Genomic DNA, 26,204 nt, shown 5'->3' with positions numbered 1-26,204 from the left:
ACTAACAGTGACCTTTGAGGATCAATATCATCAGATTGTCTCTGTGAACTTTCTTTATTTTTTCTAAACATATTTGAATCAAACATCAGCTTACAAAAGCAAGAATCATCAGTCCCCTAGCAACAGTGAGGCCATGACAGGAGCTCATCATCATCATCATCATCATCTGCTCTTCTTAATCTTGTTGACTTTCTCCTTCCTCTTCTTCACGTGTTTTGGTACTTTGCTTCTTCGTTTTTCTCGCTGAGCGTCTTTCACGATTTTCTTTCGGTCCTGAAACAAAAAACAAACACAAATGTTCTGAAAACTTTCAAAATAAAATTCTTGAAAAGTACAAAAACAAAAGTCAAACCTTTTTGTCCATCAGGGCTCCGCCCCCCTGCTCAGCTGGCTCCTCTTTCTCCTCCTCATCTTCATCCTCATCCTCTTCTGAAGATGACGGCTGCTCGTCAACCAGTAGAGAAGGAACCTGCAGAGAGAGAGAGAGACACACACACACACACACACACACACACACACACACACACACACACACACACACACACACACACACACACACACACACACACACACACACACACACACACACACACACACACACACACACACACACACACACACACACACACACACACACACACACACACACACACACACACACACACACACACACACACACACACACACACACACACACACACTATTGAGTCAGGGGCCTAAGCTGCTTTACTTCCAGCAGTCAGGTCGGGTCAGACAATGACATCATAAGTGTCAGCTGTCAGTCAATGTGAGCACATGATTGTATTCCTGAGGTCACAGCTCATCACAGCTAACATCCTGCTGAGCAGCGAGCCGACGGTTGGACTGTTACATGGCCTCCTGTGTGTGTGTTTGTGTGTGTGTGTGTGTTGACGTGCAGGCGTGCTTAAGGTCGCTCCTCCTGACATGTTGGAACACGCCACATATGTGTTCATTCAGCAAAAAGACAATGTGCTGGCAGTCCACCTGCATGTGTGGAGATTGATGACATGCAGGCTGAGGGGCGTGGCTAACTTGACCCACAGCTGCATCCACACACACCTAATGCAACATGTCGCCAGGATACAAGCCACGTGTCTTTCTATCTGTCCGTCTCCGTCCCCACCCCCCGTGTCACATTGGGCCTTACAGTCTGAACTCCAGTCAGGTCCTTCTTCAGCCCGGCCACAGTCTGATACAGAATCTACAAGACAAGAAACAACAAAGATCAAAACTAAATCTTCTGTGATGACAAACAGCACCAACGTGTCTCTTTGGTCTCTTTGGTCTCACGCTGTCTTTGTGTCCGCTCAGTGCAGACTCGCCCTCCTTCGTCTTCATGGTGTCCACGTCCCTCTCGTAATGTTTGACCTCTGTCAATGTGCGAGGGATGTAGGCTTTTTTGAAGACCTGAGTGGTCAAAGGTCAACGAATCAGCAAACAGAATGGCAGACAGACAGTGTCTCACTCAGTCTCACGGCGTCTCACCTCCTCGTCCACACTGTCCTGGTCTGGCCGTTGCTCTGCCGTTCGATCAGAGGCGATTATCATCGCCTGGACCATCGATCAGACACGGACAGGAAGTGACCAAGAGGTAAACATCCACAAACACAGAAGAAGAAACGTTTCTTTAAATGTATTTAAAAGACAACACACACACACACACACACACACACACACACACACACACACACACACACACACACACACACACACACACACACACACACACACACACACACACACACACACACACACACACACCTTCTCCAGGTACAGCTCCATGTTGTCTTCATTGATTGATGGATCAGTGATGAAGTCAAAGAGCTCTCTGACCGTCATCACTGCCACGCCGCGCCTCCCAAAGAACTCTGCATGAAACACACACACACACACACTGAGCTCTGACCCTGACTGGACTCATTTGAACAGCAGGAGGCGCCATCTTACCGCTGACGTTGCTGCAGTCCTTCCTGAGGAACTCCAGAGCGTGCGGATGGTCGTGTTCCACAGACTGCGACACGTCGATGATGTAAGCGTCTCCGTTATGATATCTAACATAAACAAGAACCAGCGTGGCATCACGTCACATTAAGTATAATGTATGAACACGTGAACATGTGAACATGTGAACACGTGTCCGTACAGCATGTTGTACTCGCTGAGGTCGGCGTGGACGAGCCGCGCCTCCTGGAACATCTTCCTCATGTGGTGCAGGACCTGCAGGTAGAGCTGCCGAGCCCTGGACTCTGACAGCAGCGCGTTCTTCAGCAGAGGAGCCGGGCTGACGGACAGATCAATACAGGAAGTGATCAGCGACACAGGAAAATATCATCCACGCAGGAAACGATGTGAAAGCCTGTCAGCTGATCAATCACTCTGATCAATCACTCTGATTGGTCCTTACATGTTGTCTTTTCCAATGAAGCTCATCAATAGAACGTGACTTCTGAGCAGCAGAGGCTCTGGACTCAGAATTCCAGCCGTCTGAAGTCTGAAACACACACACACACACTGAGTTCTATTGGTGTCCCATCAGGTTCTATGGGGTTCTGCATGCAGATGGACCCATCCTGACCTGATCAGGTTCCTCATCTCCTTCTCCGCCCAGGTTCTTACCATCTTCCTGGGGTTTCCTTTACAATATCCATGGCGGAACCTGACACAGAAAGAACAAATAGCATAAAGCAGAGACCAAACCCTGCTCACCACCGGGTCCTGAGGGTCCTCACCCCGGGTCCTGAGGGTCCTCACCCCGGGTCCTGAGGGTCCTCACCCCAGGTCCTGAGGGTCCTCACCTGAACTCTCCGCTCACATATTTGTCTCGGTCTTTGAACAGCAGGATGGAGGTCTTGTAGATCTTAATGGCTCTGTTGTCTCCAGCTGCAGTGCTGGCGTGGTAAACGTTGGCCTGCATCACAAACACAATCATCCATCACGTTGATCTGACAGTAACTGTAGCAACAACCAACCACGATGATGCCTCCGAGTCTGGAGGAAGCTGAAGCTGAGGGGACACACAGACATGAAGCTCATTTCCTGTCTTGCCTCTTTCCCGGTGCTGATGCAGCCGTTGATCTGGGCGATGACGCCTCGACTCAGCATCTTGAACAGAATCATTCGTGTTCGTGGATCCAACACCTGCAAAGGAAGAGCCATTAAACTGCATCCTTTCAAAATAAAACCACGGAGGGAAATGTTAGTGCAGAGACATTTACCTGCTCAACTGTGGCTCGATCCGACTTGTCCTTCACTCGGTACCTGATGAAGAGCGATGCACCTCATCGTCAGCTTTCTGATTAAAGGAGAACATTTGAGAGAAAGAAAAGAAGAAAACTTACGTATCAGCGTCTTTCTGTTTCTGCATCACGGTGACTTTGTTGATCACTGAGTCGGCGTAATTCAGTTTATCTGCAGAGAGGAAACAGAGTCATCTGATTACAAACACAGGTCATACCTCCTCCAAGGCCCAACAGGCCTCTGATGGATCTTGTTTTTCTAAATCTAAAGTTAACCTCAAATCAATTCTAATATAAATGCGACTTCAAGGCTCCTTTCCTGCAGGTCAGATGGCTGTGAGGGACTAAAGGTCATGACCCTAAAGGTGAGACTCTCCATGAGGGATCCTGATGCCTCCGTCATGAGGATAATGGGCTGTTAGATGCTAACACAAGCAGCTACATGCTACATCCACACCAGTCTGGAATGTTTGGAGAACCATCTTCATCTGAGCTCAGGTTTTGGGTTTTTTGGTGATCAAGAGGATCTCTCTTCTTCATCACCAGGGCTAAGGTCAAACAGAGGGGCAGAGGTCAAGCAGAGGGTCTGTGTGAGGTGTTGCCATGGTTACCCAGGTTGATCTTGTGTTCGTATTTCCTCAGAACTTTGTCGGACGGCGCGGAGGCCTGCAGCGTCTTATTGGACGGATTCTGTTTGTTGGCCTGAAACAGAAATGATTGTAGACAGAATGAGGAAGTGAAGAGGAAACAGGAAGTCAAATGTTTGTGTTTATGTACACGTGGCTCTACTCTCGTTGTTTGAGTGACAGATCAATTATGAACGAATTCGATTAGTTGGCTTATTTGATTGAAGCAAACATTTTTCTTTAAAGGTTTATGAAAAAGTGTGCAGAGCTCAATAATTATCAGAAAATAAAAACACAACAGGAGTAAAGCTTGACAGATTATTTAATTGACTAACAAACATGAGTCAACATGAATATGAGAGTAAAGATGATCTATGGGTCACAATCAGCATCTTCACCTCCATGTCACACTAAGTCTTCCTCTCTGTCTGAGTTCAGTCTCTCTGAGGAAAAGAAGTCGGAGCGTTTCCGTGACGCTGCTGTCATGGAAACACACTCAGCTCTGATCACACAGTGTGTTTGTGACTCACCTGAGTGCTGACGTTCATCCGGTGGTAGCGTTTGGTCAGATCATTGGCTGCTCCATGCCACGCCCACTCTGCATCATCATCATCATCATCATCATCATCATCATCATCCATGTCATAATCCTCCTCCTCCTCCTCCTCCCCCGCGTCCTCTCTGCTGTGCTGCAGCGTGATGTCATTCACACGAGACTGCAAGATCTTTGCTTGGTCGCAGCTGATAGGGAAACAAACAAAGCTGTGTGAACATGTGTCTGTACGAGTGTGTTCATGTGTGTGTGAGTGAGTGTATGTGTGAACATGTGCTTACATGTGTGTGAATGTGTGTTTACATGTGTGTGTACGATGAAGAATCTAAAACACAGGCTGCCATCATCTTCATGTCATGTTTGGCAGCACAGCGCCCCCTGCAGGCCTCACACAGTCTCATGCTGTAGAATAAAACGTTAAATCACGAGTTTGATACATAAAATATTCAATTAACCAAATATAAATGAATGACATTAAAAACAAATCATTCGGGTTGAAAAAAAAAAGATTCAATATAAATCAGCGTCGGAAACATAAAGAGTCACAGATGATCAGACAAGTTTGTTTACTATCAACAACACTGAAACCTGATTCAGTCAAAGAACCAGAACCACACAACACGCACACAGTGCGCGCGCGCGCGCGCACACACACACACACACACACACACACACACACACACACACACACACACACACACACACACACACACACACACACACACACACACACACACACACACAAACTCACGTCTCGTCCTCTGCGTCATCGTCAAACTGGCCCGGCACAGCTCCAGCCAGCAGCGCCATGAGGTCAAAACCCAGAATTAAATCCACAACCAGAACCGGACACGCTGATCCACGACGTGAGATCCCCGGACTACCGCATACAAACACGTGACTACGGCAAAGCGCGAGGAAGGCGCCGCGGACTGTCGCTCAGTGCTGCCCCCCGCTGGCAGACTCAGGCCGCACAAGCGCACACCGTCGCTGGCCGGTTTCCGCTCGCTGCTTAGCGCTCCGGTCGTGTGTTGTGTTTGTGTCGTTCGCGGTGAAGATGACCCCGGAGCTGGAGCGGACCCCCCGCAGCCTGTTAGCCTGCGAAATATCCTCCTTCATGGACGAGAAGTGCAGAGTGCGCGCGCAGCTGGAGCAGCACCACTTCAACTACAAGGTTAGCTATAGCTTTAGCCACGTTAGCTGCGAGCTAACAGAGGCGGAAAATTAACTGCCAAACGTGTCTATCAGACACAAAATGAACTAAAGATGGACGCGGAGCACAATATGACAGCGATTTCAAAATAAAAGCGGACATATTACTCCATTAAATCCTTTAGTTTGTCAAAGCTCTTTGGTCAAAGTCACGTGTCCTCTGTTTACCTGTTCAGGTGTCTGTGCTGCTTCCTGACTGTGACTCCGCCCCCTCCGCGGTGGGCGCGGCTCTCAGCAGTTTCAGCAGCTTTTATCTCATTAAAAAGCTTCCTGTGTATGAGCTGCTTGACACACACTTCCTGCAGAGAGCCGTACACCAGGGTATACACACACACACACACACACACACAGACTGTAACTTGGTTAATCGCTTCTATTCATGTGTGTGTGTGTGTTTGTTTCAGCGCATGTGTGTGGTCTGTCATACAGATGCAGGATGGATGAGGAAGCATGTGTGGCTCTGCTGCCAAACGGTAAACAAACTGCTGAACAACACAACATGCTGACTCATGGTTCAGTATAATGCTGAGGTCAGGGGCACAGGGCCGCAATGTGACTCTACCTTTCTCTCTCTCTCTCCCTCTGTCTGTCTGTCTCTCTTGGTCTCGCTACCTGTCTGTCTGTCTGTCTGTCTCTCTCTCTGTCTGTCTGTCTCTCTCTCTGCCTCAGGTTCCCTCGTTCTCTCTTTAGATAAGGATTCCTATGAGTTGTTGGGAGTTGAAGGAAAAGCGTCCACATTCAACCACAGAACCTCCAGCAGATTCAGTAACAAATCCTTCATTAGTACAAACACACATATACAGTAATGTATTGCTTTTCTTCTGGTGCAGTTGTGTGTTATAGTAGCAGTAGTAGTGTTAGTAGTAACTGTGTGTGTGTGTGTGTGTGTGTGTGTGTGCGTGTAGTCGTACGTGTCAACCTGACAGACAGCAGCATGGCTCCAGGTGGGCGGGGCCACCAGAGGCTCTTGACAGGTCTGAGGTCACGAGTTCAGCTGCAGACAGACTTCCTTCTGTCGCATCATCCAGGTGAGTGTGTACTTCCTGTACCTTCCACAGCTGGAGTACTGTGAATACATGACAGGGTTTCTCATGATGTCCTGCCTTTGCCTGCAGGGGGCGGTGACGCTCTGCAGGACCTCCTGTCTCGTTACGAATGGACGGAGCACAAACCCGAGGTCAGAAGCCGCACGCTGACCCACCTGCCCTTCCCCACCCCCATGACCTCTGACCTGCAGTGTGATGCCTACAGCTTCCTGGAGTGGCTGGGAGCCGTGGATGCTGGCATTAGCTGGTAAGGGGGGGGGGGGCATCAGCTCATTCGCTGCCATGGAAACAGTCCCAACACCTTAGGGTTAACCCTAACCCTAACCCTAACATCTGTCTGAAGTTAGGTATAGGGATGCTGCCTGTGCTGTAGCTTCTGCATGTAACTACACATTATGGTGACGCCAGGATTGGTCCGCCTGGTGCTTTTTCATTTCCTCCTACGGATTTCTACTTTCTTCTTGAAACATGTTTCAGGGAAAAGTCGTCCAGCAGTTTCCTGTCGTCCTTCCTGTGTCCACAGCCTGAGGAGATACTGAGTGGAGCTCTGAGCGTCTCCGTCTGTGGTCTCCTGCTGCCTGAAGACATCCACACGCTGCTGCAGGAGCTCAGGTGTGTATGTGATGACCAAAGCATGCTGCAAAAGCACCCCCTGCTGGACAAAACATGTATGAACGACTTTCATGACCCAACAAAAAAATACATACATGTACAAAGATATCCTTATCTTGTTTGTTGTAGTTTATCTAAAGCATTATGGTTGTACTTTACCATGGCAACAGTTCCTCATCTATCGTCCCCACGTCTGCCAGTGACAGGCCGCAGCCACAGTCGGCGTCTGCCTGCGAGTCTGAACCTCAACACCTGCTGCTCTAAGAACAAATAACTGTTTGTTTGTCACTGATGTCTAGAAAACTTACGAGATTACGAAAAGTCTGATCAACACTAGAATATAACAATCTTAAGCAGCATGAGAGCATCAGAATATTCTGTACTGTTTGAGAACATTGGTTGTAGGTTTGAATCCTTGTTCTTTGTACTGAAGAACAAATATAAATTCCCAGTGGAAAGCTGCGTGCAGCTGGTGAAGGTGTGACATTGTTCTCTGCTGTGTGTAGGCGGTACCTGCAGGAGCGCCCGCCGGACTCCTGGGCGGTGCTGACGGTGCACGGCTTTGCCGACAGTCCCGTGTCCTGGGCGGGCAGCCAACACGGCTTCCTGAGGGGCGGAGAGAACCTTTACAGCCTGCTACTCTTCCACGACCACAAATACCGACTTTACATGGCTGCTGGGGCCCATGACGCCATGACGCCATGACAGCTGTCTGACAGCAGAAGACAACCTGCAGATCAATGAGTTAACTCTATACTCACAGATATGAGACCAACTTTACTTTATTTTCACCACAGAAAGAAATGACAGCCCACTATGTAAACAGGGTTAGGGTTGGTGGTGTCTGCTCTTCTGCTGTTTGTTCATTTGTTTGGAATGTTTTCTTTCACAGTAACACTGACATGATGTTTCAGTCAAGTAAGATTATATAAGTCAATAAAAATGTAAATATTATTTATACAGAATGATAAAAAATGATCTCAGGTGCTTAATAACATTTCTAACATTAAGACCTTCAGATAAATAAAGTTTGTTTTAAATAAAGAAAAAAGATATTTTCACAACTTTTCATTAAAAACTGCTTTGACCAAATATCAACTTGTTTATTTTCAAACTCAAAAGTTGCGCTGAGGCCACAAAAGAATGAAGAAAAGCTGTTGTATATTTTAACATAAAGAACATAAACAAAGAACATATATGACTTTAAACTCCAAACTCCTAATAAGATCTCCTTCACCTCTGACCTCTGCGTGTTCCTCTGTCAGTGTGTCACGTGTCAGAGCCTCTAAAGCTCCTCCACATCAACAGAGAAATGTAGTTACATACAAAGGTGTTGACCTTTGACCCTTACCCTCTGTATGTTGTCATGGATCATGTCATAGATGTGTCAGGGCATTAGCCTCATTATAGTTTAACTCAGTTCTTTTAGTGAACACTGAGTTGGTTCTGGTCCATAAACAAATGTGAAGCTCATGAGAATCCACGACTTGCGTTCAGCTTTTATTGTGTTGAACATAAATTCTGTCTCACTTTACAACTTTTATGCTTTACGGAACAATGTTTCATATCGTGAGTCTCTGCAGGTGTCTGAGTCCCTGCAAGTGGTTGAGTCTCTGCAGGTCTCTGTGAGACTCTGAGGCCTAGAAGATCTCTGTCTTCCTCTGCAGGTACTGCAGGATGGAGTCTGTGCCCTGCGATGAGCCCCACACCCTCTTCAGGGCTTCACACTCACGCTCGTTGGCTTGCTCAAGAGCAGTGCGGCTCATGTTCCTCATCAGAGCTTTGGACTCCTGCAAGACCTGAAGACAGGAAGTCAAATATACATACATATGCAGAAAGAAACACACACACACACACACATGCAAGAAGAAACGCAAAGAGAAACACTCACGCACACACAGATGGTGTGTGCGTGTGTCCATTTTATTATTATTATTATTATTATCCATCATCATCATCATGTTCTGTACTTACTCTTCTTCTCTCCAAAGCTCTTTACAGTGACCTCACATTCACTCAGTACACACTGATGCACACCAGGAGCAGTGAGTGCCTTGCTCAACAGCACTTAACTGACGGATTCTGTAGGAGGAGCCCGGAATCAAACCAGGAACCTTCTGATTCCTGCAGACCTCTCTACCATCCAGAGTCCCACATACGTGTGTTCAGCGTTTGTGTGTAAGTGTTTGTTTTAGTGTGTAAGTGTGTTTGTACCGTTGAGTGGACAGAAACCAGCTCTTTGATTCGTAGCATCACTTCCTGTGTGAAGGTTCCAGGCCAGAGAACCTGAGACACCAAACCTTTAGAACACGCCTCCTGAGCCGTCAGCTTCCTGCCGCCCAGCAGCATCTCACTGGCCTGAAAGCAACGGAACACACGTTTGGATCAGTCAAGTGAGGAGGAAGAGGGTGGAGCAGTGAGGAGGAAGAGGATGAAGCAGTGAGGAGGAAGAGGATGAAGCAGTGAGGATGAAGGGGATGAAGCAGTGAGGAGGAAGAGGATGAAGCAGTGAGGAGGAAGAGGATAAAGAAGGGAGGAGGAAGAGGATGAAGCAGTGAGGATGAAGAGGATGAAGCAGTGAGGATGAAGAGGATGAAGCAGTGAGGATGAAGAGGATAGAGCAGTGAGGATGAAGAGGATGGAGCAGTGAGGATGAAGAGGATGAAGTAGTGAGGATGAAGAGGATGAAACAGTGACGATGAAGAGGATGAAGCAGTGAGGATGAAGAGGATGGAGCAGTGAGGATGAAGAGGATGAGGCAGTGAGGATGAAGAGGATGAAGCAGTGATGATGAAGAGGATGAGGCAGTGAGGATGAAGAGGATGAAGTAGTGAGGATGAAGAGGATAAAGTAGTGAGGATGAAGAGGATAAAGTAGTGAGGAGGAAGAGGATGAAGCAGTGAGGATGAAGAGGATGAAGCAGTGAGGATAAAGAGGATGAAGCAGTGAGGATGAAGAGGATGAAGCAGTGAGGATGAAGAGGATGAGGCAGTGAGGATGAAGAGGATGAAGCAGTGAGGATGAAGAGGATAAAGTAGTGAGTAGGAAGAGGATGAAGCAGTGAGGATGAAGAGGATGAAGCAGTGAGGATGAAGAAGAGGAAGCAGTGAGGATGAAGAGGAGGAAGCAGTGAGGATGAAGAGGATGAAGTAGTGAGGAGGAAGGGGATGAAGCAGTAGTCTGACCGAGGCGAGGCCCATGATGCGGGGGAAGGTGAAGGAGGAGCAGGCGTCGGGCGTCTGGCCGTAGGCGCTATAAGGCGCCTGGAACCAAGCCTTCTCATTGGCCCACACCACGTCACACAGCGGCAGGAGGGCGGCGCCAAGGCCGAGCGCCGGCCCGTTCACTGCCGCCACCACAGGCTTCCTGAACTGGATGAAGGTGTTAACAAAGGTCCTAGAGAGAGAGATAGAGAGAGAGAGAGAGAGAGAGAGAGTCATATTGATCAGCCGGTTCACTTATTGGTAATCCTGTCATCGACTCTCCAGTAGATGGTACCTGATGGTTTCAGCCATCTTGATGCTCTCCTTCTTCTTGTCGTCTGTCAGCCGTCTGATGAAGTACAGGAAGTCCAGACCGCAGCAGAAGACGCTGCCGACAGCCCCGAGCAGCACGAGCTTACTGTCATCTGAAGCGGCTGTTGCCATGGCGCTCTGGATCTCTTTCATCACCTAGAGAGGAGAAGGATGGACAACATGGCTGCCAAGGAAGCGTCTAAAGGGCCCGGCCATACTGGGGCTGACAGAACACACATGGGGCTAGAACCTCTCACTCAGTGACCGTCCCCTTAAAAACTCGATGTCACGTTCAGTCACTCGCCTCCGCCCGAAGCCGAGCTGACGAGCCGAAACCGAACAAGAGCGATGTAACTAACAAGAAGAATGTAAACACTGCAGACACAAAGGAAACCATCTGTTCCTACCTCAGGGTTCAGGGTGTTGTTCTCTGAGCTCTTGGTGGAAAGCAGGATGTGGGTGAAGCCGTCTTGCTTCTTGACCACGATGTCTCTGTAGCGGTAAGCGCTCTCTGTCTGCCGGACGCTGAATCGCAGACGCTTGTCGAAAGCAGAGCGTTCTTCCAGACGCCGCTTCCCCGACGCGCCTGCTGCCCCGGCGACCATGCTTTGCATGCTGGACATCCCGCCGGCGGCGACGGCCTCCATCAGCACGGAGCCACCTGAGAACGACACAGTGCACCGCGTTCTTCACTCAGTCTCCACCTTCTGCAGACCTGTTTGACATCATTGTTGACATTTTATTGGTATTTACTGTGACTTTAATGACGTCTGGCTCAAACTTGTGAGCTTGTAAAGTTTGACGTTTATCTGTTGTGGAGTCCTTGCCGAGCATTTAACGATGCTGCGGTTTGAGAAACGGAGAGGAAGTAAAGGAAGACGTTGTGCTGCTGTGCTGCTCTGGACTTCTTAATGGGCCTCTTTGTGCCCCCGCCCATGCTATTGAGCCACCCTGATGCTCTCTGAGCTAAGGTTATGGGTCTGACCTGTACTGTTGAGGGAGCGCATGGCGGCGGGTGTGACAGGGACATGGGGTGGCAGCAGGTTCTGGCTGTGGTTGCGTGGTCGGGTCCCCATTCGGGCTCTCTCCTCTCCGGGCCCCAGCAGGACCCCGGTTGGCTTCTCTAGCAAAGCGACTTCTGGAGGAACTGAGTGGGCCTCATGTGCGCCGGCCTCCAGGCTGTGCGCCGCCTCACTCGGCGACTCCTCTGAATCCACACGACTGTTCATTGGACTTTTTGGAACAAGAATTTTGATGCCCGTCTTTGCCAGATCCACACTGCGCCGGGCCAATCCAACCGGAGACGGCGCCATCAGACCTCCACTAGCGACCGCCGCTCCACTAGAGATGAACCTGTCAGGCAGGTGGGGCTGCTGGAGACCCGTGTGGGCGTAACACCTCCGTCCAATGTCAGGCAGGACAGCCGGACTGAGGGGGGGGTCGCTTCGTCTGGCCTGAGTGCAGTCCCCGGGTAACGGCGGCCTGCAGGGTGGTCTGTGGACGGCGGCGAGGTGAGGCGAGCTGCGTGTGGAGCGCAGTAAGGCGCCGTCTCTGTGGAACTCGCCGTGATGCCGGTTGAACTGGTGAACATAAACCATGCAGGTGGACAGGTGACTCTCGGGCTCCCAGGTGTCTCCATCTGAGCCGTATCCTCTCCATCGCACCAGGTACTCCGTCCTCCCCTTCTTAGTCTTCCTCTTACCCACAATCCTCTCCACCTGCAAACAACAGCACAGTGCTGACTGAAGCCCCGCCCACTTACGACTTCATAACCAATCATAGTAAAACCAACACAAGCAAAAAAGAGTTTTTGTATTTTTGGAAATGGAGCCATTTCTTTCATTGTAGTGAAGTAAAGTAGGATGCAGCGTCTGATTCCTCTCTGAACCCCCCCCACACACACACACACACACACACACACACACACACACACACACACACACACACACACACACACACACACACCAAACTGCGGCGGATTCACTTTTAGTAACTTTGGTTAACTTTACTGTGCGCGCGCTCGCCTCGCCTGCCGTTAGCATGATAGCATGATTAGCTAGCCTCACCTCGTAGAATTCTTCCGTGGCCATGGCGACTTTTCTTGTGCGCTTAAACCTTCCACGAGTTTCCTTGGTGACGCAGCAGCGTGAGCCAGAGTGAGTGAACCTGTCGGTTCGGACCCGGATAACGCAGCGCGAAGCCGTTTAGATTGATTTACTTAATATAGTTACTAGCATACTAGCTGTTAGTTGTCCAGCTTGCCGGAAGCGACAGATCGAAAACATCCGCTTTTTTCAACTTCAACATAAAAGCACCTGGAATGACGCCAGTTCATTGAGACAGCTTTCTTTCTTTCTTTCTTTCTTTCTTTCTTTCTTTCTTTCAGGTTCTTTTACATTTTTAATACATAAATGAATGAAAAAGAATTATAATATATAGCTTTATTATATGATATATCAAATATAGTATCAACTTAAACATTTGTTTCCGTTGCTGTCATGAATTTAATTTCAGTCAGTTTTAAATAAGAAATACAGCAGACTGATCTTTTAAACACTCACTCCCAAAAACATTCAACCTGAGATGATGATAACCACCCACACACACACACACTCATATGTTTATGTTCATTTAGCTCACCGGACCCTCAAAAAAATAAAGACATTCAGACAATTCTTCATTGAAAAACCGCAGGGATTTATTCACCAATCACAGAGCTTGGAGGGGGGGGCGGGGGCGGGGTGTCATTAATCTTCATACAACAACAACGAGAACATGAAAACAATCTTAACAAACTTAAACATGACGTGATGTCATCAGTTAGACTTCTTGTTGGATTTCATTTTCCTCTGATGCGGGGGAGCTGCAAGCGAGCTGGAGCCCCCGTCCTCACAAAGGCTGGGTGTGGCCCTGCAGCAGAGATACACTAACACCACTATGAGCACGCTGAGCAGAAAACAGGCAAGTAGAGAAGCCTGAAGGACGACAGGCTGGACAGAGGAGAGACACAGAGGAGAGACACATTAGAACAGAACACGTAATGAAGGCTGTCTGAATGATGTGACTGCTGTGTTGGACAGGTGGGACGTAGACTCACTGTCAAAGTCATCTTCATTTCATAAACAAAACGCTTCAGACACTGAAAGAGTCCATTTCCCCCCTGAGACTGAAATAGACAGAGACATGGACACTTTCATTAAATGATGTCATCGCCATGTCCACAATAATAAGACAAAGCAAAGTGTCTCAGCTGACCTGTACGCTGCTGTCCAGTACTCCGTCCAGGAAGTTCAGCAGATGCCGCTCTGTCTGTATATCAGCCGGTGGCAGGAAGTATCCGTCATTGGACAGATTGACAACAATGAACGACGGCAGCACCACTTCACTGCCAAGAAAACACTGTCAATCACAGAGAGATGCAGAAAGAAACACGCACACGCACACGCACACGCACGCACACACACACACACACCACACACACACACAAACACACACTTACCCCATAATCAGTCCATTCATGTAGTTGCCCCCCTCAATGAAACCAAAGTGGAAGTATCTGAGAGACAGGGGGGAGGGGGTCTTAGATCAAAAGGATTGCTCAAAAAAGGACCACTTCCAGTAACGTCCACTGGGTGGCGCAGTCGGGTTTGCAGGAAAGAGATTAGCTGGCCTCTGCGTAGCTTAGCCTTAGCTTAGCTGGTCAGTGGTAATGTGAGTTCCCTCCCCCCCCCCCCCCCCCCCACACACACACACACTAACCTGCTGTACAGCTCTCTGTACTCCTCAGCCACCTGCTCCAGGAGAGCTTTACACCTGCACAGGTGACAGGACACACATCACCATCAGGTATGAGCAGGAGGAGGATTGATGAAGGGTTATGGGTTAAAGATGGATGATTGATGGTACCTCAGGCTGTCCTCAGATGGATTCTTCTCCTCCACCAAAGCCAGAGCCACCAGTTTCCCTGCAGAAAACAGGCGGAGCTACTAAAACAAACGTGTTCAGTCATTTGGTGTCTCCAACATACATGAACCTTTGAACCTTTGGGCCTCATTTCCACCTGGATTGAAAAAAATTATTTTGAATCATTAGGCACCATTCAATTGATTAACTTAGGCTGATACGCTCCAATAATCACCTTGGCTCCACAGACACAGGCGGTGCCCAGGTTATAGCCTGAACACAACACAACGCACACAGTGTTCATGTGTGTAAAGTCTTCAGCTGACCAACCACTGAAGACACACACTGCTTTCAGCTTGATTAACACGGGCGACTTTACAGAGGTCAGTGTGTGCGCATGCTCGTCACTCGGGCCTTTACTCGATGTGTTGTGTTGTGTTGGTGGAAATGAAGCAAAGGCCTCGGGGTTAGGGTTCATGGGTCCCTGCAGGGTGACAGACTCTTGCCCTCTGCTAATCTCAGGCCCCATGTGTTGGTGGCGTTTCTAACGAGCTGCCAGCATGTTCAGTATCTTGTTTGCCGTCTTAGCATAAGCTTGCGTAATGTAAGTCTTTCCTAAAATCCCTTTCATATGTGGTCCCTGGCCATGAGGACTGGTGAGGTCCACCTACCCGACTCTCCCATGGAGTACAGCAGGTAGCTGTCCAGCTTGGTGTATGTGAGGAATCTTTCTCTGTTGATCCACGACTTCAACTCACCATCAAGCTCCTCTAAAATAAAAACAGAATTATTGGTAATTATCTTGTAGAAACCAAGCATCTTCATCTGATCTGATCATCATCATCATCATCAACACACAGATAGCATGAAGGAATGACAGCTTGTTAATAAACTGGAACTACATTCGGCAAAATCATTGATTACTAATTACAAAGAGATTAGAAATGTCTATAATGTTGTAATGTTTACATGGTAAAGAAAAACATTTATTACATCACAGCTTCTACAAACCAGGTTCAACAGGAAGTTTAGGGTCAGAGTTCAGAGACTTGCCGTTGTAGGTGAGGTAGGTTCCATCTTTTAAGATCAACACTGCAGGCAGGGACGAGAGGGAGACCGTCTGCACACAGCAACCACATGTCAGCTCAGCTTTACACACAGTATGTTCAGTGTGTGTGTGTGTGTGTGTGTGTGTGTGTGTGTGTGTGTGTGTGTGTGTGTGTGTGTGTGTGTGTGCGTGTGTGTGTGTACCTGAGGCAGGACTTCCCTGCTAGCAGAGAAGAAGGGGGTGTGTATTATGAGCTCCTCAGCTACAGACGTGTAGTTTCCCTGTGAACACAGAGGTCAGAGGTCACTCCTGACCTAACACAGCAGTTTGTGTGTGTGTGTGTGTGTGTGTGTGTGTGTGTGTGTGTGTGTGTGTATGTGCGCGTGTGTGTGTGTGTGTGTGTGTGTGTGTGTGTGTGTGTGCGTGTGTATGTGCGCGTGTGTGTGTGTGTGTGTGTGTGTGTGTGTGTGTGTGTGTGTGTGTGTGTGCGTGTGTGTTTACCTTCAGGGGGGAAGTTGCTCCAATGTAAACAATCATCACGTTGTTGTGACTCATTGCATATTGGAAAAGCTGTGGAGTGATCGAGACCCGGACCAACGGCCTGCACACACACACACACACACACACTCACACATACACTAATACTGGTACACACACAGATACTCTATACACTGTGTGTGCTGTGTGTACTCACCCTGCCACCCTGTTGGTAAACGCCATGATTGCGTCTTTGCTTCTCGCTCCGTCATGTTTGTACTTCACTTCCTTCTTCAGCCTGACATCAACAACAAACACAACCTGACACTCACACACAACGCAGTGGCACTGACAGACTCTAGGTGGCAGCAACAGCAAGACAGAATTCCCTGGAGCTTTACAGGAAACTGAAGCTTCCACAAAGATCCTGATCTGCAATATTCTAGAAAACCTACTGACACACATAAAGTCAGAAGGTTCCAGGTGGAACTTTGCTCCAGCAAGCTAAAGCTAAAGCTCACTGCTCACCTTTCAGAACTAATGCTCTTTTTCAGAATAAAGGCCTCTGCTTCAAGAGTAGTAGGTCATAATGACAACATAGCCTAAAGATAATGATAATCATTAAGCTTAATGCTAACATCTTGTGCTAATATGGGTTTAGCCTTATGCTGTTAGCATGTAGCTGAGTCTGACAGATGCTAACAGACAAACAGGAAGCACAAAGTGACTCACATGAAGATTGATGGGTAACTTCTGATCCTGAATGTTTTGGCAAGACCTACAAAGAGACACACACACATCATCATCGACACACACACACACACATCATTACTGACACACACACACACATTACCAACACACAAGCGCGCGCACACACACCCACACACACACATTACCAACACACACATACACACACACACATACTTCACCTTTGGATTAATGTTTAACATGTTCATGTTTATGCTTCTCATTTTCATAATGTCTATATTTTCTGTCTTATTCCCCAATTGTATTATATCTTATTATTATTTAATGAATTTGTTGATCTTCTATGAGGGGGGGGGTGTTTCTGTGGTCCTTTGGATTTCAATGTTTCTACCCGAGTATGAAGAGACAATCCTGTGTGTGTGTGTGTGTGTGTGATCAGTGCTCAACGATTGTCTGCGATCATTTCATTGGTGGAAGCAGCTCCTGCCGCTCTCCTGGCTGGGGCCGTGTGACACGGTGGTCATCCTGCTCTGTGGTTGGCAGAGCATCAGGATCGTCTCTCCATAGCTGAAAACTTTTACATCAACATTTTTTTGACTTTTGTCTGTCCTATTTTCAAAATTCAAAAAAGTTTTGTGAACTTTTGTGGATGATAGTTTTTTGACTTCCATTGTGTAGATGAAAAGAAAGTGTGTGTGTGTGTGTGTGTGTGTGTGTTAGGGTGTGCTCACCCGTGTGCACGGTGGCGTCCACTTTAGCCACAATGACCGGAGAGCCCAGACTCCTCAGCTCAGAGCCCAGCTCGTGCCACACTGGGTCCAGCTGCTTACAGACCGAACACCAGGGGGCGTAGAACTAAACACAACACACAGAACACGTCAACACACACACACTGCAACATACAAACATATGTGTCAACATAACACACACAACAGACACTTCAACAAACAATATGCAACACCCATAACCATACCACACACAACGCACGCTGACTTAGAAAACACACAACACAAAGGCGAACATACAACATCCAACACACACTTCAACATAAAACAGACACGTCAACATACAACAACCAACAGTCGATGAGTTCACATACTTTAATGAGCCAAATGTCCTCTGAATCCCTGCTGTCCATGAAGCTGAAACACACACACACACACACACACACACACACACACACACACACACACACACACAGACACACACTTTAAGTTTGTGATGCTCTTGTGTGTGTTTCTTTGAGTGGAGACATTTCTGAGGCCTAGCTGCTGATACATGAACACTAACATCTGAGCGACACGTGGCTTATTGAAGATGATCACAGCTGCTGGTTGAACACTTCCTGTGTAAACTCCCTGCATGTAGATTAATGGACCTGTCAGCCTAAGTAAGGTTGGATTATTGTTGTTACTGGCTATGTCCGCTCTAAATCTGTTATTATTACAGACTAATTTAATGGCTATGAGTTGGTTCACTAACATGCATGATGAGAAGCAGTTAGATCATTAAATAAATGAGATTTGTGCTATTTTGAGATGCACATTGAGTATTAAGGGGATGAGTGAAACAAGCACCAGATGGTCTAAGGAAGGGGAGGGGCCACGCCACTTGCCGTTTATGATGATGCCGTCATTTATTGATATAAAACATCAACCTCCTCTGTTGTTCCTCTAGATCTGATTTTGGTGTCTCTTCATCTCATTCTCTCCTGATCTTTGCTTGTCTTGTATTCAAACCTCATATGTAAGTTGCTTTGGTTAAAAGTGTCTGTAAATGACTGAATGTAAAATCTAAATCTAATAATGATTACCTTTTAACCATTCCTGTTGTTTTGTGGATGTGGATCCAATACAAAATGTCTCCCACTCATGTCAGACAGTCATGCAGGGGTTAATAGCGGAGCAGGCGTTAGTCTGAATCACTGCTCGTTTCAGGGAAGACTACAGCGTTCACATCACTCACCTGAGAGGAAGCAAAGACCTCTTCAACGACCTCGGGTCTTCCTTTAGGCTCAGTTTTGATGTAAAATAGTTTGAATAAAGAAAAGTTTAATACTCACAGGTCATCGAGCTCCAACACGAAGGACGAAACAGGCAGAAACACTAAGAATAAAGAACATATATGTGGATACAGGTACACACACCCTACAAACAAATGGGACAACAAACTGATGGAACAAACCTGAGAGCAGCAAGACAGCCTGTCTGCTGAACACCATGACTGCCCGTCTCACTGTCTGTCTGCAGACTGCAGCAGGTTGCAGGAGGATTAACTGACTGCTAATCTGCATTGAACACACGCTGCTAATCTGCTCACACGTTTTGTCTGATTGGCTATCCCGCCCACTTCCTGCCCTGCCTCCTTCACAGCTGCTATCTCTTCCATCATTACTCCCTCAGTATTGATTCATCTTGTAGCCATGACTTCTCTGTCAGATTGTCAACCTTCTTACATTAAAGTCCAGATGTTCTTGTTATGTTATTGTGGGTTAGGGTTATCTTGACCCAGCTTTGCCATTAGAGCCCGCTGAGCCCTTTTTAGACTTTCGCCCGATCATTTGTCTCCTCCTCCGGCCTTCTTGCTTCATAAGTTTAGCTTTTGTATCTTGTCTTGACCTTTGCCTGCCCTTTAACATTAAACTCTATCTATACATCTATATTCTTGAACTGAACCAGAGAAGGAGAAGTTACAGCTATTCTAGACGCAAAACCACAGCACCACGTAAGAACTGCAGTAAGCAGTGAGAGGACAGAGAGACAAAGAGTGGAGACGTCTGAGGGTCCACATGTGAAGAAGAGGAGCAAAGGGAGCTGTGCAGCAGAGGAGATGGAGAGGACATGTTGGGCCCACCGCCTGTAGTTACTATGGTAACTCTAGTTCCTGTTATCATGTTTGTCTGAATGAAAGAAGCCAGTGGTCAGAGCCAAAGTTTAGGATTGTGTTATTAAACAGTGGGAATGTATAGTGTGCAAAAAACAAAGATCATGTGAATAAAGAGGGAATTAATGTGGAATATTTCAATTTTCTGATGATAAAAGTCTTCACAGAAAACATCTCTCATGGAGCTCCATGTGTGTAATAACAGTTACAGACTTGTCGATCAGAAACGCCTGAGCTCCTGCCTGATTGGCCGATGGGGCAACCAATCCCATCTAATCAGAGCTGAGCTCAGCGCAGGTCATGTTGAATTGATCAGTGTTATCCAGCAGGAAGCACATCACACGCCTCACACTGCCGCCGCCCTTTTCTGACACCCTGCGGCATACTGGGAGGAGGAGTGATGTTTCCGGGTGTGACGGAGTAGCAGTTGGCGGTCCGGACTTGAATAGTGACACAACGGGCACTGGAAAACCTCACCAGTATGGTGACGGCGAGCGTGGAGGTCCAAGCTCTTCTTCTGTATACTGGGACACAAACATACAAAAGCTTAGACAAGTAATGGTCCAACCACAGAGACATCAAACACTCTCGCAGTGTGTGTGTACCTGCTGTAGGAGCAGTGCTGGCAGCTGTAGGGTTTCTCCTGTGTGTGAGTTCTGGAGTGTCGCAGCAGAGAGCTCCGGTCGATGGAGGCGTACGAACACTGAGCACACCTGTAGGGTTTCTCTCCTGAACACACACACAGAGAAAGAAGGAGGAGAGGTAGAGGGTCAATACAAAAAAGTGACAATGATGTGTGTGTGTAGGTACCTGTGTGTGTGTGTGTGTGTGTGTGTGTGTGTGTGTGTGTGTGTGTGTGTGTGTGTGTGTGTGGAGGTACCTGTGTGTGTGTCTGTGTAGGTACCTGTGTGTGTGTGTGTGTGTATGGAGGTACCTGTGTGTGTGTCCGTGTAGGTACCTGTGTGTGTGTGTGTGTGTATGGAGGTACCTGTGTGTGTGTCTGTGTAGGTACCTGTGTGTGTGTCTGTGTAGGTACCTGTGTGTGTGTGTGTGTGTATGGAGGTACCTGTGTGTGTGTCTGTGTAGGTACCTGTGTGTGTGTGTGTATGGAGGTACCTGTGTGTGTGCGCAGGTGCTGTAACAGTGAAGCCTTCAGTCTGCTGCTGTAAGCACAGTGAGGACATGAGAACGTCTTGTCTCCACTGTGGACGCCAAGGTGGCGCCGCAGAGTGAGCTTACTGCTGAACGTCCTGTGAAGATGAATAGAACCACAGCTGTCAAATGGAGTGACCTGTGACACAGATGGATTATGGGTAATGCTGTTACCTGTGACACAGTGAGCAGCAGAAGTCCTTTGTTTCTTTCGTTGATGAATGCGTTGCTTTGTTCTTCTGTTTGTCTTCTGCTCTTCCAGTTTTCTTCCATCTGGGTGAGGGTGTGGTCAGTGTGGCCACGCCTCCCGGGCCTTGAGCTGGAATGGTCTGACTGGAAAGAAAACACCTGTTAGTGACATTTGGTGTGTGGGGGTCATATGATGCATGAACATGATGTGAAGATCAGGGTCAGGGCCAGGCCTACCTGTCAGGAAGCCCTGTCTGCTTCTGAAGGCCCCTGCATCCATCTGATTGAGTGTTCCTGGTGTGATGGCGGCCCCGGACAGTCAGGTGTGCTGCGTCCTCCACTTCCTGCGCCGCGTTATGGAAGGCTCGCTGGCAAACAGTTCTTTTCTGCTTTTTATTGTTCTCCTCCTTTTTCCTGGTCTCCTCCCCCCTCCTCCTCCTCTTCTTCTTCCTGTAGTGATTGGTCCAGTGCAGCTCCAGCCCCTCCCAGCTGTTCTCCTCTTGGCGGCAGCATGGGCAGCTGAACCCGCCCGTGTTAGGGTTAGCCTGGTGAGATCTCTCGTGGATGTCCAGCAGGCACTTGGACGACAGGGTTAGAGGGCACAGGAGGCACTGCAGGCTCTGTCTGTGGAGCGGTTCTGCTCTGGCCCGTGGACCCTGGTCCACCACGCTCTCCATCAGGTTGTCCAACGGCGGCGGCTGTTGGGGACAGCTGTCGGGCTGCGGGCATGGCTGATCGAACCGAGTGGGAGGGGCAGGAGGAGGAGGAAGAGGAGGAGGAGGCCTAGCATTGGCGATGCGACAAAGGCCTAGAGTCATGAGGTGAGCAGACTGCGCCATCTCCTCCTGGGTGGCAGGGGGGTGGATGGACAGTTCTACAGAGCCCCCCCTCAGAGGGAAGATGGAGGACTCTTCCTCTTCCCCCTCAAACAGAGTGCTGACCTGTGCAACCATGAAGTAAAAGAATGTAAAGGTTGCAGCATGTGTGTCTTCAATCAACGTGACATTCCTACAATGCAATGCAGCAGACAGAGGGTATACATAAAAAAGGTTTAATTAGTATGTTTGTTGTATAAATGTTCATCCTGCTGCTCGTAGCTTAGCATGTTAGCATGCTGGCTTGTTGTATCATATATATCACATCTCTAAGTAAACAAATGGCTCCTAATTGCTGATTGGCTCAGCTGAGCCTGACTCCTGGTGCCCCATGTATGCTGACAGCTCTGGTGTCTGTCCTCCTCCTCCTGCTCCTGACACCAAGAGAGGAGTTCTCCACTTGAACTGCAGACAGTAACTCTTTTGTAATATGATTGATAACTAGCTGCAGCATTCACGTGTTCTGGTAGAAACAGTGTGTGTGTGTGTGTGTGTGTGTGTGTGTGTGTGTGTGTGTGTGTGTGTGGTGTACCTCACAGGTATGTGCAACTGGCAGCCCCCCATCTGTGCTGATGTCACAGGGGGGGGGGCTCATGTTGCCCAACATGCCATACATGGGCAGCAGGAAGTTCATGTTCTCCTCATCGTCTTCACTTTGCTTCGATGCACCGTCCAGCTCGTCTGCCCCGCCCCCTTCGCTGGCCTCGCCCAGACAGGACAGAGGGAGGTGGTGGTGGCTGTTCTGCAGGTGGCTGCAGATGATGCTCTTCAGGCCGCAGGTGAAGTGGCAGAATTTACAGCGGTAAAACTCCACCAGGAAGGCTTCGACCAAGCCCGCCGCCGACGCCGCCAGGCCCTCCACTGCCCCGCAGTACAGCCTGGAGTTCACAGCTCCGCCCACAATCTGGAGCCTCACCGGGCTGACGTCCCTGAACCGCGGGTGCACCGCCACAACGCCCACATCTTCATCATCATCATCAACACAGTACTGCTTCTTCATCCTGCCACGCCCACGTCAGCATCAGCCCAGGTTCTAATCGGAACAAAGAAGAAATCACAATCAAATCTGGAAATTATGATCAAATCATTTTCAATATTCCAAAAATACAATCCAGAAATATCTTTAATGACACAATGATAATGTTTAAATATCATTTCTACACTATTTATTGTACACATGGAAACTGAGACTAAAAAGTTAGAAATTAAACTGCTTTCTAATTCAACGATTTCACCAAAACAGCTTTGAAATTCGTTTTAGACTTTTGTTTCTGAATGTTCTCAGATCTTTATATAATGTTTACCATTAAACACAGACACCATTACAAATGAGAACATGTTTGTTTTTTGAATAAAACTGGAATGTCTTTCATTAAAAACTAAAAACAAATCATAAACGCTGGAATCATGTGAAAGAATCGACAGACTAGAGGATGATTAAAGACTTTAAACACAAGCTAACAGCGTTAGCATGCTAAACTTACAGTGACAGTGCTAACGTTAACCTGCTAGCTGTTTACATCTGAGCGGAGCAGCTGTGACGTCATTCAAACGAGCCAGAAAGACCGTCGTAGCTCCAATCTGACAGATAACATCAACACTAAGTTTCGAAATTTAAAAACTCAACCGAACTCGGAAGTAAAGAATTTACTTCCGCAATTTCTTCTTTGTCGTTCTGGCACTGTGCACATTCTACCGCCCCCTGGCGGAAGGAGCGCAGACATGCAGCGGGTTCGCGCCGGCAAATTCATATCTCAAGATGATTTGAACATAAAAATAAATGTTTTAGATTTAGTTTATGATCTGCGTGTAATCACTTGGTGTGTTGAAGACAAATTTTCATAGAAAAATGTCCAAATGAGGAATTCCAGTTTAGTGTTCTGTCGTGTTCAAAATACTTCATCAGGGCGGCAAGAAGGACTTCAAGTTGAGAGATCTCACTTAAGCTGTTTAATAAGCAAAAGAGGTTTAATTTGTGATACAGAGCAAAACTCAGCTGAGGTCTCATGGTCTCAGCCGAGGTCCAAATGAGTTTCAGTGGTCCACAGACTGCAACCCAGTCCCGTGCACACCTCCACTCAATGAACCCGAACTCAAGATCTTCATAGAATTTAAAGTGTTCCAATGTGGGTGTGTTTCTTCCTTTGTGTTGGTTGGAGGTCGGTGATCCCCTCCTCTTGGCACATCCCTCTTCATGCATCCTGTGCATTGTAGATGATTCAATCACCACTTTTTCCAGTGATCCCCTTCCAATGATCACATCATGCATTATCCCTGATGTACCACATGTGATGCATTCCGTCTCTTGATTCCCTCATTGATCCTGAAAACCTCTGGACTTGATATCACTGTCCTTTGATAGATGTTCCACTCAACAACACAGTGCTCTGTATTGTCTTGCATTGTCCACTCATACCAACTGACTCAACATGAGAACTTCGAACCTCCCTGATATGGACAGAAGAAGAATCTGATCTTGTCAGTTGTAGATCACCTTAGTTGAAGCTTCCTGAGATCAAAATCTCTATCTCTGTGTCAGCAGACTTCTCTGTATCATAGTTAACCCTTAGACATAGATCACACAATTCTTAATGACAAGCACAGTTAAATGGAAATGAATATGGTCAAACTCAACAGTTCCAACAGCAGAGACGTGATGATGTGAATCAATTTATCAACCACTTATTAACAGTATTTCTCAATCCAAGATGAAAGGCAAAATACAATTAAACAGTACAACATGGACATTCTCAATCCAATCAATTCCATTGATCCCAGTGAACATTAAGATGAATAATCCGTCTGTTACTCTGACTGACCAGCCTTTAGTAACGTCTCCATCTTTACTGTGTTTTCTGCTGTGGCCTCTCAGCTGGAGTGTGAACGTGCTCAACAACACATTCCCACAATTCCTCAGTGCAACTTCATTGTCCTCTGTTGTTATGCAACTCACAAACATCCCACACACAACCAAAGGTCAGAGGTCACAGTCCTAAAAAAACACACCCAAAGCACGGCTGAAACATGACAAAAAGAAAATCCAAGGCACAATCTGCTCACCACACTAAAACTGTGTGTGTGCGTGTGTGTGTGTGTGTGTGCGCACGTGTGCACACACACACACAATGTTCCCTTAGCCCAAATCCCACAGCCCTATGTTCCCTCATTTCTAAGATTTTTTTCAAAATTAGGCCCTATGTTCCCTCAGCCCTATGTTCCCTCATTTCTAATAAGGCCCTACGTTCCCTCAGCCCTATGTTCCCCCATTTCTAATAAGGCCCTATGTTCCCTCAGCCCTATGTTCCCCCATTTCTAATAAGGCCCTATGTTCCCTCAGCCCTATGTTCCCTCATTTCTAAGATTTCTTTTCTAAATTTGGCCCTATGTTCCCTCAGCCCTATGTTCCCTCATTTCTATTTTTTTTTTCAAAATTAGGCCCTATGTTCCCTCATTTCTAATAAGGGTTAGGGTTAGGGTTAGGGTTATCTAATCTTAGAAATGAGGGAACATAGGGCCTAATTTTGAAAAAAATCTTAGAAATGAGGGAACATAGGGCCTAATTTTGAAAAAAATCTTAGAAATGATGGAACATAGGTCCGAGGGAACATAGGGCTGTGGGAACATAGGGCTGAGGGAACATAGTGCTGAGGGAACGTAGGCATGCTCCAGAAAAAAGCACATCAACATGGTTATTGGCCACATGAATTCTGGGAAATCCACAACCACAAGTTAGCTGATCTACAAGCTGGGAGGAGTCGACAAGAGAACCAGAGAGAAGTTTGAGAAGGAGGCAGATGAGATACTTCAGGCAACACTGTAGTGCCTCACAGTAACACACAGTAACACTGTAGTTCCTCACAGTAACACTGTAGTGCCTCACAGTAACACACAGTAACACTGTAGTTCCTCACAGTAACACTGTAGTGCCTCACAGTAACACTGTAGTGCCTCACAGTAACACACAGTAACACTGTAGTTCCTCACAGTAACACTGTAGTGCCTCACAGTAACACTGTACTGCCTCACAGTAACACTGTACTGCCTCACAGTAACACACAGTAACACTGTAGTTTCTCACAGTAACACTGTACTGCCTCACAGTAACACACAGTAACACTGCAGTTCATCACAGTAACACTGTAGTGCCT

General features: G+C 47.4%; 5 protein-coding genes across 5 annotated transcripts; 1 reads left to right on the top strand and 4 right to left on the bottom strand.

The window, feature by feature from the left end:
• Positions 1-35: 35 nt before the first annotated feature.
• On the bottom strand, positions 36-5,409 carry riok1 (RIO kinase 1 (yeast)). The gene is made up of 17 exons (XM_076167688.1): positions 5,188-5,409; positions 4,414-4,624; positions 3,869-3,959; positions 3,360-3,429; positions 3,237-3,279; positions 3,067-3,159; positions 2,817-2,929; positions 2,597-2,677; positions 2,426-2,512; positions 2,165-2,302; positions 1,969-2,072; positions 1,783-1,889; positions 1,507-1,572; positions 1,312-1,428; positions 1,169-1,222; positions 353-469; positions 36-273 (listed from the first exon to the last, which is right to left on the bottom strand). The coding sequence occupies exons 1-17, from the start codon at positions 5,244-5,246 to the stop codon at positions 163-165; spliced, it is 1,662 nt and encodes a 553-aa protein (XP_076023803.1). The 5' UTR covers positions 5,247-5,409; the 3' UTR covers positions 36-162.
• rpp40 (ribonuclease P/MRP 40 subunit) lies at positions 5,400-8,606 on the top strand. The gene is made up of 8 exons (XM_076167689.1): positions 5,400-5,610; positions 5,825-5,969; positions 6,053-6,121; positions 6,318-6,413; positions 6,554-6,676; positions 6,764-6,941; positions 7,172-7,306; positions 7,813-8,606. The coding sequence occupies exons 1-8, from the start codon at positions 5,494-5,496 to the stop codon at positions 8,009-8,011; spliced, it is 1,062 nt and encodes a 353-aa protein (XP_076023804.1). The 5' UTR covers positions 5,400-5,493; the 3' UTR covers positions 8,012-8,606.
• Positions 8,607-8,793: 187 nt separating this feature from the next.
• cdyl (chromodomain protein, Y-like) lies at positions 8,794-13,107 on the bottom strand. Its single transcript, XM_076167687.1, has 7 exons — positions 12,888-13,107; positions 11,807-12,539; positions 11,229-11,482; positions 10,805-10,977; positions 10,492-10,702; positions 9,521-9,664; positions 8,794-9,105 (listed from the first exon to the last, which is right to left on the bottom strand). The coding sequence occupies exons 1-7, from the start codon at positions 12,909-12,911 to the stop codon at positions 8,947-8,949; spliced, it is 1,698 nt and encodes a 565-aa protein (XP_076023802.1). The 5' UTR covers positions 12,912-13,107; the 3' UTR covers positions 8,794-8,946.
• Positions 13,108-13,516: 409 nt separating this feature from the next.
• Positions 13,517-20,173, bottom strand: LOC143013975 (protein disulfide-isomerase tmx3a-like). Its single transcript, XM_076167727.1, has 16 exons — positions 19,142-20,173; positions 19,020-19,062; positions 18,057-18,099; positions 17,689-17,812; positions 16,982-17,027; positions 16,467-16,547; positions 16,274-16,373; positions 15,976-16,053; positions 15,778-15,844; positions 15,396-15,494; positions 14,728-14,785; positions 14,581-14,634; positions 14,321-14,377; positions 14,077-14,206; positions 13,919-13,987; positions 13,517-13,811 (listed from the first exon to the last, which is right to left on the bottom strand). Exons 1-16 carry the CDS (start codon positions 19,248-19,250, stop codon positions 13,638-13,640), a joined length of 1,332 nt encoding a protein of 443 aa, XP_076023842.1. The 5' UTR covers positions 19,251-20,173; the 3' UTR covers positions 13,517-13,637.
• On the bottom strand, positions 20,099-23,723 carry LOC143013974 (uncharacterized). Its single transcript, XM_076167726.1, has 7 exons — positions 23,541-23,723; positions 22,589-23,089; positions 21,419-22,122; positions 21,167-21,325; positions 20,957-21,090; positions 20,446-20,569; positions 20,099-20,364 (listed from the first exon to the last, which is right to left on the bottom strand). The coding sequence occupies exons 2-7, from the start codon at positions 23,054-23,056 to the stop codon at positions 20,187-20,189; spliced, it is 1,767 nt and encodes a 588-aa protein (XP_076023841.1). The 5' UTR covers positions 23,057-23,089; positions 23,541-23,723; the 3' UTR covers positions 20,099-20,186.
• Positions 23,724-26,204: the final 2,481 nt, after the last annotated feature.

Source organism: Genypterus blacodes, unplaced genomic scaffold (assembly GCF_046128005.1).
Source record: "Genypterus blacodes isolate CSIRO-AG114 ecotype Tasmania unplaced genomic scaffold, CSIRO-AGI_Gbla_v1 ptg000170l_1, whole genome shotgun sequence".
NCBI lineage: Eukaryota > Metazoa > Chordata > Actinopteri > Ophidiiformes > Ophidiidae > Genypterus > Genypterus blacodes.
This window is presented reverse-complemented; position numbering and strand designations above follow the sequence as displayed.

Excerpts from the sequence above, each read along its gene's own strand:
- LOC143013974 (XM_076167726.1), bottom strand. The coding sequence starts at position 23,056 with ATGAAGAAGCAGTACTGTGTTGATGATGATGATGAAGATGTGGGCGTT. Across the intron at positions 20,570-20,956 it reads GCACCTGCGCACACACACAG|GAGAGAAACCCTACAGGTGT; the intron begins GTACCTCCATAC and ends GTGTGTGTTCAG. Across the intron at positions 20,365-20,445 it reads CAGCACTGCTCCTACAGCAG|TATACAGAAGAAGAGCTTGG; the intron begins GTACACACACAC and ends TTTGTGTCCCAG.
- cdyl (XM_076167687.1), bottom strand. The coding sequence starts at position 12,911 with ATGGCCACGGAAGAATTCTACGAG. Across the intron at positions 11,483-11,806 it reads GCGCTCCCTCAACAGTACAG|GTGGCTCCGTGCTGATGGAG; the intron begins GTCAGACCCATA and ends TGTCGTTCTCAG. Across the intron at positions 9,106-9,520 it reads TGGTTTCTGTCCACTCAACG|GTCTTGCAGGAGTCCAAAGC; the intron begins GTACAAACACAC and ends TCCTGTCTTCAG.
- LOC143013975 (XM_076167727.1), bottom strand. The coding sequence starts at position 19,250 with ATGCAGATTAGCAGTCAGTTAATCCTCCTGCAACCTGCTGCAGTCTGC. Across the intron at positions 15,845-15,975 it reads GCAGGGAAGTCCTGCCTCAG|ACGGTCTCCCTCTCGTCCCT; the intron begins GTACACACACAC and ends TGCTGTGTGCAG. Across the intron at positions 14,635-14,727 it reads CCATCTGAGGACAGCCTGAG|GTGTAAAGCTCTCCTGGAGC; the intron begins GTACCATCAATC and ends TCACCTGTGCAG.
- rpp40 (XM_076167689.1), top strand. The coding sequence starts at position 5,494 with ATGACCCCGGAGCTGGAGCGGACCCCCCGCAGCCTGTTAGCCTGCGAA. Across the intron at positions 5,611-5,824 it reads AGCACCACTTCAACTACAAG|GTGTCTGTGCTGCTTCCTGA; the intron begins GTTAGCTATAGC and ends TTACCTGTTCAG. Across the intron at positions 5,970-6,052 it reads GCAGAGAGCCGTACACCAGG|CGCATGTGTGTGGTCTGTCA; the intron begins GTATACACACAC and ends TGTTTGTTTCAG.
- riok1 (XM_076167688.1), bottom strand. The coding sequence starts at position 5,246 with ATGGCGCTGCTGGCTGGAGCTGTGCCGGGCCAGTTTGACGATGACGCA. Across the intron at positions 2,930-3,066 it reads GCATCAGCACCGGGAAAGAG|GCCAACGTTTACCACGCCAG; the intron begins GCAAGACAGGAA and ends TTTGTGATGCAG. Across the intron at positions 470-1,168 it reads ACCTGACTGGAGTTCAGACT|GTTCCTTCTCTACTGGTTGA; the intron begins GTAAGGCCCAAT and ends CTCTCTCTGCAG.